Genomic DNA, 14,030 nt, shown 5'->3' on the forward strand with positions numbered 1-14,030 from the left:
GTCACGTTCCTGACCTGTTTTCTGTTGTTTTGTATGTGTGTGATGGTCAGGGCGTGAGTTTTGGGTGGGCAGTCTATGTTTTCCGTTTCTATGTTGGTTTTGGGTTGCCTGGTATGGCTCTTAATTAGAGGCAGGTGTTTTGCGTTTTCCTCTAATTGAGAGTCATATTAAGGTAGGAGGTTCTCACTGTTTGTTTGTGGGTGATTGTCGCTGTGTCTGTGTATTTTGCACCACACGGTACTGTCTCGTCTCGGTCGTTCCTGTTTATGTGTTCCTCGTTTCATGTAAGTTCATAGTTTAGGTCTGTCTTCATCGTTTGTTATTTTGTTAATCATTTCAAGTTGTATTTCGTTTCGTGTTTTTCCGTCTTGTCAATAAAACATTATGTATTCATCACCCGCTGCGCCTTGGTCAACTCACTCACCAAAAGAGAGCCGTTACAGAATCAAAATATATTTTATATTTGAGATTCTTCAAGGTAGGCACACTTTGCCTTGATGACAGCTTCTCGCACTCTTGGCATTCTCTCAACCAGCTTCATGAGGTAGTCACCTGGAATGCATTTCAATTAACAGGTGTGCCTTGTTAAAAGTCAATTTTGAGCCAATCAGTTGTGTTGTGACAAGGTAGGGGTGATATTATGGCAAGAACAGCTCAAAAAAGCAAAGAGAAAGGACAGTCCATCATTACTTTAAGACATGAAGGTCAGTCAATCCGGAAAATGTCAAGAACTTTGAAAGTTTCTTCAAGTGCAGTAGCAAAAACCATCAAGCGCTATGATGAAACTGGCTCTCATGAGGTCCGCCACAGGAAACAAAGACCCAGAGTTACCTCTGCTGCAGAGGAATGATTCATTAAAGTTACCAGCCTCAGACATTGCAGCCCAAATAAATGCTTCACAGAGTTCAAGTAACAGACACATTTTAACATCAACTGTTCAGAGGAGACTGCGGGAATCAGGCCTTCATGGTTGAATTACTGAAAAAAACACCAATAATAAGAAGAAACTTGCTTGGGCCAAGAAACACAAGCAATGGACATTTGACCAGTGGGAATCTGTCCTTTAGTCTGATGAGTCCAAATTTGAGATTTTTGGTTCCAACCAGCATGGCTTTGTGAGACACAGAGTAGGTTAATGGATGACCTCCGCATGCGTGGTTCCCACTGTGAAGCATGGAGGAGGAGGTGTGATGGTGTGGGGGTGCTTTGCTGGTGACACTGTCTGCCATGTATTTTGAATTCAAGACACACTGAACAGCATGGCTACCACAGCATTCTGCAGCTATACGCCATCCCATCTGGTTTGCGCTTAGTGGGACTATCATTTGTTTTTCAACAGGACAATGACCCAACACACCTCCAGGCTGTGTAAGGGCTATTTGACCTAGAAGGAGAGTGATGGAGTGCTGCATCAGATGACCTGTTCTCCACAATCATCCGAGCTCAACCCAATTGAGATGGTTTGTGATGAGTTGGACCGCAGAGTGAAGGAAAAGCAGCCAACAAGTGCTCAGCATATGTGGGAACTCCTCCAAGACTGTAGGAAATGCATTCCAGGTGAAGCTGGTTGAGAGAATGCCAAGAGTTTGCAAAGCTGTCATCAAGGCAGTTATTTCATAGTTTTGATGTCTTCACTATTATTTTACAATAGAGAAAATATTAGAAATAAAGAAAAACCCTTGAATGAGTAGGTGTGTCAAAATGTTGCACTTGTACTGTATATTTAAAATAATATATACAATATAAATGATTTACAAAATATTTACAAAATTGTGATTGGAAATTACGATGACAATTACATTGATGAAAGCCACGGTCTATCTGCAATATTAAAGCTGATCAACCCCCTAAAAATGTTTTTTTTGTTTGTAAAAAAAAATGTAACTCAGACATTTGGATACTTTCTGAGACTTGTTTAAAAATTCTGTGCCAGACTCCGATGTGTCTCTAAATGGATATAATGTTTACAGATCTGACAGAGCTGGCAGAGGTAGGGGTGTCACCATATTCATAAAGAACAATGTAAATGTTACTGTGTGTAATACCACTTTTGTCCCCAAGCAATTTGAATGTCTTGTACTAAATGTGGGCATTGGTAATAATGCCTAACTAGAGTTTATCAACGCTCCCTAGGCCCTCCCAATTTCTCTTAGCAAATTGTCTGACTTGCTGTTTAACTATAATAATTATAAATTATTAATATTGGGTGATCTTAACCTGGATTGGTTGATGCCAGTATCAGTTAGACTGAAAGGTTTTTGTACTGAGCTAAATGTATCTCAACTGATAACTAAATCAACCCGCCACAACTTAAAACCCCCTGAAAAATCATCTCTTCAGGATATCATTCTGACAAATGCCTCTCATAAGAATACAGCCAATGGAATCTTTGCTAACGAGCTCAGTGACCATTGTCCCATTGCCTGTAATCGAGATACTAAACGACCTAAATTGTGTCCACGCATTATTACAGAGATACATTTTTAGACCTGTCAAGGAGCAACATTTCCTGTATGACCTAGGGTTGTGTGGTTAGGAGGGTCTGTCCTCTATCTCTGATTAGGGTCAGGCCCTTAAATGTTTTACCACTCTGTTTAACTCTGTTGTAGATACAGTTGAAGTCGTAAGTTTACATACACTTAGGTTGGAGTCATTAAAACTCGTTTTTCAACCACTCCACAAATGTCTTGTTAACAAACTATAGTTTTGGCAAGTCGGTTAGGACATCTACTTTGTGCATGACACAAGTCATTTTTCTAACAATTGTTTACAGACACATTATTTCACTTATAATTCACTGTATCACAATTCCAGTGGGTCAGAAGTTTACATATACTAAGTTGACTGAGCCTTTAAACAGCTTGGAAAATTCCCCAAAAATATGTCATGGCTTTAGAAGCTTCTGATAGGCTAATTGACATCATTTGAGTCAATTGGAGGTGTACCTGTGGACGTATTTCAAGGCTTACCTTCAAACTCAGTGCATATTTGCTTGACATCATGGGAAAATCAAAAGAAATCAGCCAAGACCTCAGAAAAATGTATTTGACCTCGACAAGTCTGGTTCATCCTTGGGAGCAATTTCCAAATGCCTGAAGGTACCACGTTCATCTGTACAAACAATAGTATGCAAGTATAAACACCTTGGGACAACGCAGCCGTCATACCGCTCAGGAAGGAGACGCATTCTGTCTCCTAGAGATGAACGTACTTTGGTGCGAAATGTGCAAATCAATCACAGAACAACAGCAAAGGACCTTGTGAAGATGCAGGAGGAAACAGGTACAAAAGTATCTATATCCACCGTAAAACAAGTCCTATATTGACATTGAAAGGCCGTTCAGCAAGGAAGAAGCCACTGCTCCAAATCCGCCAGAAAAAAAACAGACTCCGGTTTGCAACTGCACATGGGACAAAGATCATACTATTTGGAGAAATGTCCTCTGCTCTGATGAAACACAAATAGAACTGTTTGGCCATAATGACCATCGTTATGTTTGGAGGAAAAAGTGAGAAGCTTGCAAGCCAAAGAACACCATCCCAACCGTGAAGCACGGGGGTGGCAGCATCATGTTGTGGGGGTGCTTTGCTGCAGGAGGGACTGGTGCACTTCACAAAATAGATGGCATCATGAGGTAGAAAAATTATGTGGATATATTGAAGCAACATCTCAAGACATCAGTCAGGAAGTTAAAGCTTGGTCGCAAATGGGTCTTCCAATTGGACAATGACCACAAACAGAGTTCCAAAGTTGTGGCAAAATGGCTTAAGGACAAAAAAGTCAAGGTATTGGAGTGGCCATCACAAAGCCCTGACTTCAATCCTATAGGAAATGTGTAGGCAGAACTGAAAAAGCGTGTGCGAGCAAGGAGGCCTACAAACCTGACTCAGTTACACCAGCTCTGTCAGGAGGAATGGGCCAACATTCACCCAACTTATTGTGGGAAGCTTGTAGAAGGCTACCCGAAACGTCTAACCCAAGTTAAGCAATTTAAAGGCAATGCTACCAAATACTAATTGAGTGTATGTAAACTTCTGACCCACTGTGAATGTGATGAAATAAATAAAAGCTGAAAGAAATGATTCTCTCTACTACTATTCTGACATTTCACCTTCTTCAAATAAAGTGGTGATCCTAACTGACCTAAGACAGGGAATTTTTACTAGGATTAAATGTCTGGAATTGTGAAAAATTGAGTTTAAATGTATTTGGCTAAGGTGTATGTAAACTTCTGACTTCTATGCCTTATAATATAAGAGATTAAGGACAGATCTAACTCACAGTTCAGTCCTTCAGACATTTTAAAAATACATGTCTTACTCTGATTAGAATGGGAAAGTGAAAATACTTCCAGAATTGTGTATCTGAGAGTTGTGGAATCAAGCTCAAATCTGGACAGTAGCCAATATATTTTTTAAACACCACCCCCTCATTGCCCCAGCATGTTATAACAGCCTCTTGTCCCATAACAGACAACAATGACATGTGTGATGCTTTTAATAACCATTTTGCCTCAGCTGACCATCTATTTGAAAGAAATACCTCCAGCTCCACTAGTCTTTTATTCACCTCTAAACAAATAGCAGAGAATGATGCGCATTCAGGCACTCACTTTTTTTTTTCCACAGGAGCTGATTCACTTCATTCCTTTCTACTGCAGCTTTATGCCCCCATCATTGTAGAACTGTTGACCCACATTTTGTTTTTAACAATTGCTTCTGGTGCTATTCCTAAAATCTGTAAGGCGGCGCATGCCCTCCCCCTTTATCCTTCTGACCTGGATAACTACCGCCCAATCTCTAAACTATCTTGCCTTGCAAAAATATTAGAATCACTGGCAAACTCTCAGCTAAGAACCTTTTAACTTCAAATGATATTCCTAATGTGTACCACTCTGGTTTTAGACCTGGACATGGCTACGCTTGTCTTAAATGAAAAATTGAATTGCTGTCATATTTATCGATCTGTCCAAGGCCTTGGATACTGTCGACCATCCCCTACTCATTCAAAGGTTGTCTGTAATGGGCATCGACTAGGCATCTTGCATCTGTCGGACAGGACACAATATGTGCTTTCTGATGGTTTTAAGTCAAATTACCTCAACATTACTAAAGGTGTCTCGCAGGGGTCGATTTTGGGACCTGTCCTTTTTGTTATTTATATAAATAATCTGCAAAAATCTAACATTCATCTGTATGCATATGACACTATTATGTACGCTATTGCCGCTACAGCTGACCAGGCTAGGTAGGACCTGCAATCTGATTTTGTTGCCTTGCAGAAGTCCTTGTTGATTTAAAATTGGTACTTCATGCGGAAAAAACTAAATGTATTTTGTTTTCTAATTTTCTTGAAAATATTTCAGATGGCTTACATATTTATTCATTGGATGGTTCTTTCATCGGGCTGGTTCCTGCATATAAATATCTGTGTATTTGCATTGACAATAAATGGACATTTAAAAACATATGTATGAGCTAGTTAAGAAGCTGAGATTTAAGGTAGGCTTCTTTTATAGAAATAGATCATGCCTCTCCCTAATCAGCAGGATTCAGATTGTACAGTGAACTTTCCTATCAGTTCTTGACTATGGGGACAAAATTGATCAGAATGCAGTAGCCGCTACTCTTAAACCTTTGGATGCCGTCTACCATAGTGCCCTTTGCTTGATCACAGGTGACAGTTTTAACACGAATCACTGCATCCTATATCCGAAGGTTGGCTGGTCTTCATTAATGTCCATTAGGTCACTGCATTACTCCATCTTTGTTTACTAAGTTCTACTAAACAAGCTTACGACCTACCTACTGTAACTTCGTTGTTGACGTTTAAAACAAGTTACAAAACACATTCAAAGGGTTGGTTAACTCTTGAGGTTCTTCGGGTCTCCACAGAATTAAGGAAAATACGCTTACATTTTAATGCGCCCCACTGCTGTAACAATTTGCAGATCCCATTAAAATTGGATGTTGGGACCTAGTAGCTGAGAAAGGTAACTGTTGTTAATGATTGTGTTTTAGTTTTTTGCTTATGTTATACTGAACAAAAATATAAACGCAACATGCAACAATTTCAAAGATTTTACTGAGTTACAGTCAATTGAATTAAATTATTTAGGCCCTAATCTATGGATTTTACATGACTGGAGAGCATAGACCCACCCACCTGGGAGCTAGGTCCACCCACTGGGGAGCCAGTCTCAGCCAATCAGAATATGTTTTTCCCCCCACAAAAGGGCATAATTACAGACAGAAAAAAACTCCTCAGCACCCCAACCCCTCCCCCACCCCCTCCCACTCCTCAGACGATCCCACAGGTGAAGAAGCCGGATGTGGAGGTCTTAAGCTACATGTGGTCTGAGGTTGTGACGCCGGGTGGATGTACTGCCAAATTCCCTAAAATGACATTGGTTGAGAAATTAACATTAAATTATCTGGCAACAGATCAGTTGGACATTCCTGCAGTCAGCATGCCAATTTCACACTCCTTCAAAACTGTGTGCAATTGGCATTGTGTTGTGTGGCAAAACTGCACATTTTAGAGTGCCCTTTTATTGTCCCCAAGGTGAACTGTGTAATAATCATGCTGTTTAATCAGCTTCTTGATATGCTACACCTGTCAGGTGGATGGATTATCTTGGCAAAGGAGAAATGCTCACTAACAGGGATGTAAAAAAAAAAAAATTGCTCAATAATATTTTTGTATGTATGGAACATTTCTAGGATCTTTTTATTTCAGCTCATGAAAAATGGGACTAACACTTTACATGTTGTGTTTATATTTTTGTTAAGTATAAAATATATTTACATTGCATTCGGGAAGTATTCAGACCCGTTAACTTTAACGTTACAGCCTTATTCCAAAATGGATTTAAAAAAAAATCCTAATCAATCTACACACAATAACCCATAATGACAAAGCAAAAACTGTTTATTTTTTGGGTGCAAATGTATAATTTTTATTTATTTAAATACCTTATTCAGACCCTTTGCTATGAGACTCGAAATTGAGCTCAGGTAAATCCTGTATCCATTGATCATCCTTGAGAAGTTTCTACAACTTGATTGGAGTCCAACTGGTAAATTCAATTAATTGGGTATGATTTGGAAAGGCACACATCTGTCTATATAAGGTCCCACAGTTGACAGAGCAAAAACCATGCCAGGAGGTCGAAGGAATTGTCCGTAGAGCTCCGAGACAGGATTGTGTCGACGCACAGATCTGAGGAAGGGTACCAAAGAAATTGTACAAGTAGAAGCCTTGGAAAAATTCTGTTTCATTGAGAAACATAGTGGAATGTTAAAACAGTGGTAATATCCAGGTGCTCTGCTGTTAATCGAATGGGGAATGGAGTAGAGGTAGAGAGTTTTGGCTTAAATAATTCCCTGCAATCCTGCAGAGCTGCAGGTGCAATCAGCTTGTTCTAAAGCCCTGTAATTAAGAGCATCTATCATCATTAGCACTGGAACGGTCAGCCAATGCTTTTACAATTAACTCTTCGAAATCCCCATGGAAGAAAAGTAATGCTCTGTTCACAACCTCTGTCATCACAAATTCTTCAGTCAAGACAACATCATCCAAAGCTAATGGGCAGCATCTCATGGTCTTTGCACATTATAGGCAAAGACTTGTATGATAATGTGATGTAAGATTTGAGGATGCTTGGATTATCCCCATCAACATTGGCTTGCTATTGCTTCGTATCCCTCAAAATTATTCCAAAGACCGGTGTTTTTTTTCATGTTTTGAAAGAAATGTTTGTGTACACTACAGCAAATTTTTACAGAAATTGGGCTGTAAGTTTGTTCTTAAAGTCTTTGAAATTGTGCAAGCCATACTTAGTACTAAATAACAGTATGCAATTACACTTTAATTATTATACTTACATGGTATGGTACTACCAATGTTATTCCTGTGGCAAAAGGCCTGTATATTGTAAGGTTGGACTAAATATGTTTTCTATTCTTTCTTTCATTGAATAATGATCATCAAACATTTTCCATGTTGTGTACTGTATGTTGTCAAATAACTTAAAATGTATTTGATGTCTATGCCATTCATTCACATCTCCTGTAACAGTTGGTCGTGACAATATTGTAATGCTGACTTCAAATAACCTACAAAATAAATGTCAGTGTGGAATGTCAAGTTACATTTTGACAAATAGCATGTTGTTCTTGATGTTTTGTTCGTTTTTTTGTTCTGAAGGAATACATACATATAGTATATTATTATTCAAATGTAATCCTTTGTTTTGTTGGAAATGTATGCACATCAAGCTATATTTTCTGCTGATATTTGCATTCTCTCTCATAAGTATCAGCCAATGAAATGACCCAAGCACCATGAATCAGATGGATATAAAAATTGTCCCATGGTTCACTTGAATTGAGATCAGTTTGTTGTTGCAGGGAATTCAGCCATTGGAAAGTGAACAGCTTGGCTACAGAGAAGAGGGACGTTTTTAAGGCCCCCTTGCCACTGGCGCCGGAGTTTCTACGCAACCTGAGGTTGCTGGGTCGAAGACCAAGTCTGCAGCAGATCCACGAGAATTTGATCAAGAAATATGGAACTCACTTTTTGGTGTCTGCTACGCTAGGAGGTAAGCAGCTTCACATACACCTACTCAGTGGCACTTAGCTTTAGGCTTTGTGGCTAAGGGATGTTAGTTACTCATCTTAGTCTGTTCTCAAAATTGCTTCGGTGTAATGTCATCTCCTCAGATATTGATCATGTTGACTGCCTTAAAACAAACCAAAGATTACTCATACTGTATATATTTAGTCAGCTCATGCTATCATTGCTGACATGGCGACAGGTAGCATTGTAGACTAAATATTTTTGCCCTAAAGCAAGGCAGTTAACCCCCAATAACGACTGCCGCACGGGCGCCGATGTCATCGATTAAGACGGAAGACACATTTTGTTTGAATACATTCACTTGCAACTGACTAGGTATCCCCATACCAGTAATTTACGTTGAACAAAACTTAATTTTTACTATTCAAAATAAGTTCATGTTAATACATATGGTCAGTCATTCTCTGTTAGTATGGACGAAGTCTGCTTTGTTGATTTGGCAATCCATGATTGAGGTAATGCTGAATACATGAGGAAATTACAACAGTTATGCACATAGTTTGAGATATTGAATGCTCTTCTCCCACTAGCATCTAAAAAAAAACTGTTGGACAAACAGCCCTGGTTGTGGTCTCTAAACATTTGCTATGACGTCAACCAGAATACTACTACGTCTGATGATATGTAGGCACTAATTATGATGCCACTTAATGGTGGATATATGAACTGAAGTTACAGAGTCGAAGTGACAAGAAAGATGAATGCAATGGAAAAGCCATACTGAGCTCTCATAATTACCGGCTCAAACAAAAGGGATGGGACTATACAGTGCATGCTAATGAGATAATTGCAAATAGCAATGCACACATTCTTATGCTGGGTGCTGATGGTATCTCATAGCCCCAAGGTAGAAGAGAGCTAAGCACGCTGTCTGGTCTAGCAGAATCATGTGAATACTATAGTGTTCTTTTGAAAAGTCTGGGTTTTCATACAAGACAGAGATAGACCTTCACAATCTGTCTGCAGTCTATGAGCTTTTATCTGAATGCCTCCGTTAATTCCTTTCATGGAGGATAATGGCACCCATTACTCTCAACAAGTATTAAAACTTTCGGGGTCATTATGATTAAAGTGACCCAGTTTTTTTAGTTGTTCTTTATTATTAAGGACCATGTGTAATTTTGATTGAAGATCCCTCCGGGATTTTTTTTCTTCTCTTCTATCCTATTGTCTTCTATTCTATCTTTCTACAGGAGAAGAATCGTTGACAATCTTCCTGGATAAGCAGAAGCTCAGTAAGAAATCGGAGGGACAGGGAAACAGCTCTGTGGTCTCCCTGGAAGTATTGCATCAGTTGGCTGCCTCTTATTTCACAGACCGCGAGAGCACCTTGAGACGACTTCACCACCTACAGATAGCCACCTCCGCCATAAAGGTAGATCTACTGCTACTCTCAAGGACACTCAGTCATTGAAGCATCCAGTTTCTTTTTCTGAATATTTGACAGAGTATATTCCGTTTCTCAGGTGATTATAGATGGAACGTGTATTTAGCAGGTTTATATTTTATGTGAAACAGAATGAAGGTAGGCTACTGAGACCTTTGGCATTGAGAATTTGTTCTGTCTGTCTCCAATACAATGCTTAACTCTAGTAAAGGAAGGTCGCATGGGTAATGTGTTGTTGCTTAGCAGCTAACTACTTAGCATACATTTGAGTTCCAAACATACACTCTAAAAGGCAGGATTATCATCTGCATGCATTGAGTACTGGTGTATCATGATGGGCGAGTGGGTGGACAGGGCTTGCTTTAAACTCATTGAAATAACACAATTAATTTAACACCGGACTGTAAGATTTCTCAACTTTTCACCTTGATAAAAAAAATATATTCGGAACATTTGGGACTTGGCCATGATTTTGGATATATGCTTATATTTGATATTTTAGTAATTTAGCAGACAGTCTTATCCAGAGCGATATTAGTGCATTCATCTTAAGATAGCTAGGTGAGACAACAACATATCACCATCGTAGAAAGTACATTTACGCAGACGTGGGATTTATTTAAAATACTCTTTAAAGAGAGTTAGGGTTTTAGACGTTGTCGGAAGATGGGCAGGGACTCCTTTGTCCTGACATTAGGGAGAAGCTTGTTCCACCTTTGGGGTGCCAGGACAGAGAAAGAAGAGCATTGACAGTTTGAATGGGAACTGCCCAGTGTCAAGACATCAGATGTAGCAGAACGGAGTGCTCGGGTTCGGGGGAAAGGTTTGACCATAGCCTGAAGGTAGGGCGGCGCAGTTCCCTTAGCTGCTCTGTAGGTAAGCACCGGGGACTTGAAAATTATGCAAACTTAAAGGAAGCCAGTGGAGTGTGCGGAGGAGCGGGGTGACAAGGGAGAACTTGGGAAGATTGAACACCAGGCGTGCTGTGACGTTCTGGATAAGTTGCAGCCAAAACAGGGTTGCAGTACTCTGAATGGGAGATGACTAGAACCTGCACCACTTCCTATGAATGTTGTAGAGCATGAACCTTTCAGGAGTGGCTCCAGAGAAAAGAGGAGAGGGCCTAGAACCGAGCCCTGATGGACTATACTAGTAATAACATGTGATGCTCTACAGATCGGTGTCGCACCCTCGGGACGGTTGAGCTTATGTGCGCTAATGTGATTAGCATGACGTTGTAAGTAACAAGAACATTTTCCAGGGCATAGACATATCTGATATTGGCAGAAAGCTTAAATTCTTGTTAATCTAACTGCACTGTCCAATTTACAGTAGCTATTACAGTGAAATAATACCATGCTATTGTTTGAGGAGAGTGCACAGTTATGAACTTGAAAAGTTATTAATAAACCAATTAGGCACATTTGGGTAGTCTTGATACAACATTTTGAACAGAAATACAATGGTTCATTGGATCAGTGTAAAACATTGCACATACATTGCTGCCATCTAGTGGCCAAAATTCTGATTGTGCCTGGGCTGAAATAATACATTATGGCCTCTCTTGCATTTCAAAGATGATGGTACAAAAAAAAATACAAAAAACTTTCGTTTTTTTCTTTGTATCATCTTTTACCAGATCTAATGTGTTATATTCTCCTACATTCATTTCACATTTCCACAAACTTCAAAGTGTTTCCTTTTAAATGGTATCAAGAATATGCATGTCCTTGCTTCAGGTCCTGAGCTAAAGGCAGTTAGATTTGGGTATGTCATTTTAGGCTAAATTTTTTAAAAAAAGGGGCAGATCCTTAAGAGGCCAGTGATCTGATGGTTCATGGTGTCGAAGGCAGCAGATATACATTACGTTATCAAAAGTATGTGGACACCTGCTCGTTGAACATTCATTCCAAAACCATGGTAATTAATATGGAGTCGGTCCCACCTTTGCTGCTATAACAGCCTCCACTCTTCTGGGAAGGCTTTTGAATAAATGTTGGAACATTGTTGCGGGGACTTGCTTCCATTCAGCCAATTCCTCCCAAAGATGTTCGATGGGGTTCAGGTCAGAGCCCTGTGCAGGCCAGTCAAGTTCTTCCACACCAATCTTGACAAACCATTTCTGTATGGACCTTGCTTTGTGCACGGGGGCATTGTCATACTAAAACAGGAAAGTGCCTTCCCCAAACTGTTGCCACCAAGTTGGAAACACAGAATCGTCTACAATGTCATTGTATACTGTAGCGTTAAGGTTTCCCTTCACTGGAACTAAGGGGCCTAGCTTTAACCATGAAAAACAGCCCCAGACCATTATTCCTCCTCCAGCAGACTTTACAGTATTCACTATGCATTGGGGCATGGTGCGTTCTTCTGGCATCCGCCAAACACAGATGTGTCCACCGGACTGCCAGATTGTGAAGCGTGATTCATCACTCCAGAGAATGCGTTTCCACTGCTCCAGAGTTGAATGGCAGCAAGCTTTACACAACTACAGCCAACGCTTGGCATTGCGCATGGTGACCTTAGGCTTGTGTGTGGCTGCTCGGCCATGGAAACCCATTTCATGAAGCTCCCGACAAACAGTTCTTGTCCACATACTTCTGTATATATATAGTATATCTAGGAGGATGAGAACAGAGAGAGTCAGCATGTTGTGCTGTGACTCATAGAAAGCCTTTCAGATAATTTTTTGTACCCCTTTTTTCAATCTTGTCTCTTCACTGCAACTCCCCAACTGGCTCGGGATGCGAAGGTCGAGTCATGCGTCCTCCGAAACATGACCCGCCAAACCGTGCTTCTTAACACCCGCCCAACCCGGAAGCCAGTCGCACCAATGTTTCGGAGAAAACACCATTCAACTGACGACGAGGTCAGCCTGCAGGCGCCCGGTCTGCCACAATGCGTCGCTAGAGCGGGATGAGCCAAGTAAAGCCCCCCTGGCCAAACCCTCCCCTAACCCAGATGACGTTGGGCCAATTGTGCCCCGCCCAATGGGACTTCCGATCATGGTCGGTTGTGATACAGCCTGGGATCGAACCCGGGTCTGTAGTGATGCCTTAGACCGCTGCGCCACTCGGGAGGCCTCAGATGTTTTTTATTAAACCAAGCAGAAAGAGCCATAACTCTAGTACTATAGTGGTGTTCCATTTAGCCTATTAGATTCAATTGGGGTATTTAAGGCTTTTTAATGATCAGACTTTACATTATTTAGACAACATCCTGGTCAGCTGGTCATTCATATTGTTCTTTAAATAGACAAATGTGTTACAGTTTATTTTAGATTCCTTTATTTCCAGAATATTTACCTGTGAAGCTACATACCGTGTGGTGTAAGTTATTCTCTCTTACCAAATTGTGTCTTGTGTTCCCCAACCGTCTAGTTGCGTCTAGAGGACAAATGTCCCATTTGACCAATGGTACACTTGACTGTCATGACTACATACAGTACAATGCCTTTATTTGTTATGACAATTGTCCTTGAGGTATTGTGAGTAGGTTTGGCCATAGACTACACCGAGAGCAAAATATAAAGATAATGATAGCAATATGACATGATCCCAGTAGACTGTACGATTATTTGTCAAGGTCTATAGAGTTACCATTAGCATTTCACAGAGGACCGGTACCTTAATATTTGTCAGAAAGTTTCACAATGGGCTGTACTAGCTGTATGTATCTTAGCTAAATGGCAGACAGCGGGACTGTCTAAAAAACATTAGCTGCCAGGTCCGATTAAACACCAGGAATCAGTGATTTGAACTACACTGAGTATACAAAACATTAGGAACACCGACATGGTGAATCCAGGTGAACGCTATGATCTCTTATTGATGTCACCTGTTAAATCCACTTCAATGAGTGTAGATGAAGGGGAGAAGACAGGTTAATTAAAGAAGGATTTTTAAGCCTTGACACAACTGAGACATGGATTGTGTATGTGTGCTATTAACCACGTTTCCATCCCTAGTTTTTATGCGTGTAAAGTCATACCGTATAAAACAA

At 40.3% G+C, this 14,030-nt stretch overlaps 1 protein-coding gene across 1 annotated transcript in view; it reads left to right on the forward strand.

Annotated features, from left to right (window-relative positions):
- LOC129814122 (BMP/retinoic acid-inducible neural-specific protein 3-like) overlaps positions 1-14,030 on the forward strand; it is a 101,758-nt gene that overhangs the window by 43,200 nt on the left and 44,528 nt on the right. The window contains exons 3-4 of the mRNA XM_055866940.1: positions 8,413-8,603; positions 9,835-10,016. Coding sequence (XP_055722915.1) covers positions 8,413-8,603; positions 9,835-10,016 — 373 coding nt within the window. The remainder of the gene's footprint in view (positions 1-8,412; positions 8,604-9,834; positions 10,017-14,030) is intronic.

This window comes from Salvelinus fontinalis, chromosome 17 (genome assembly GCF_029448725.1).
Source record: "Salvelinus fontinalis isolate EN_2023a chromosome 17, ASM2944872v1, whole genome shotgun sequence".
Lineage (NCBI taxonomy): Eukaryota > Metazoa > Chordata > Actinopteri > Salmoniformes > Salmonidae > Salvelinus > Salvelinus fontinalis.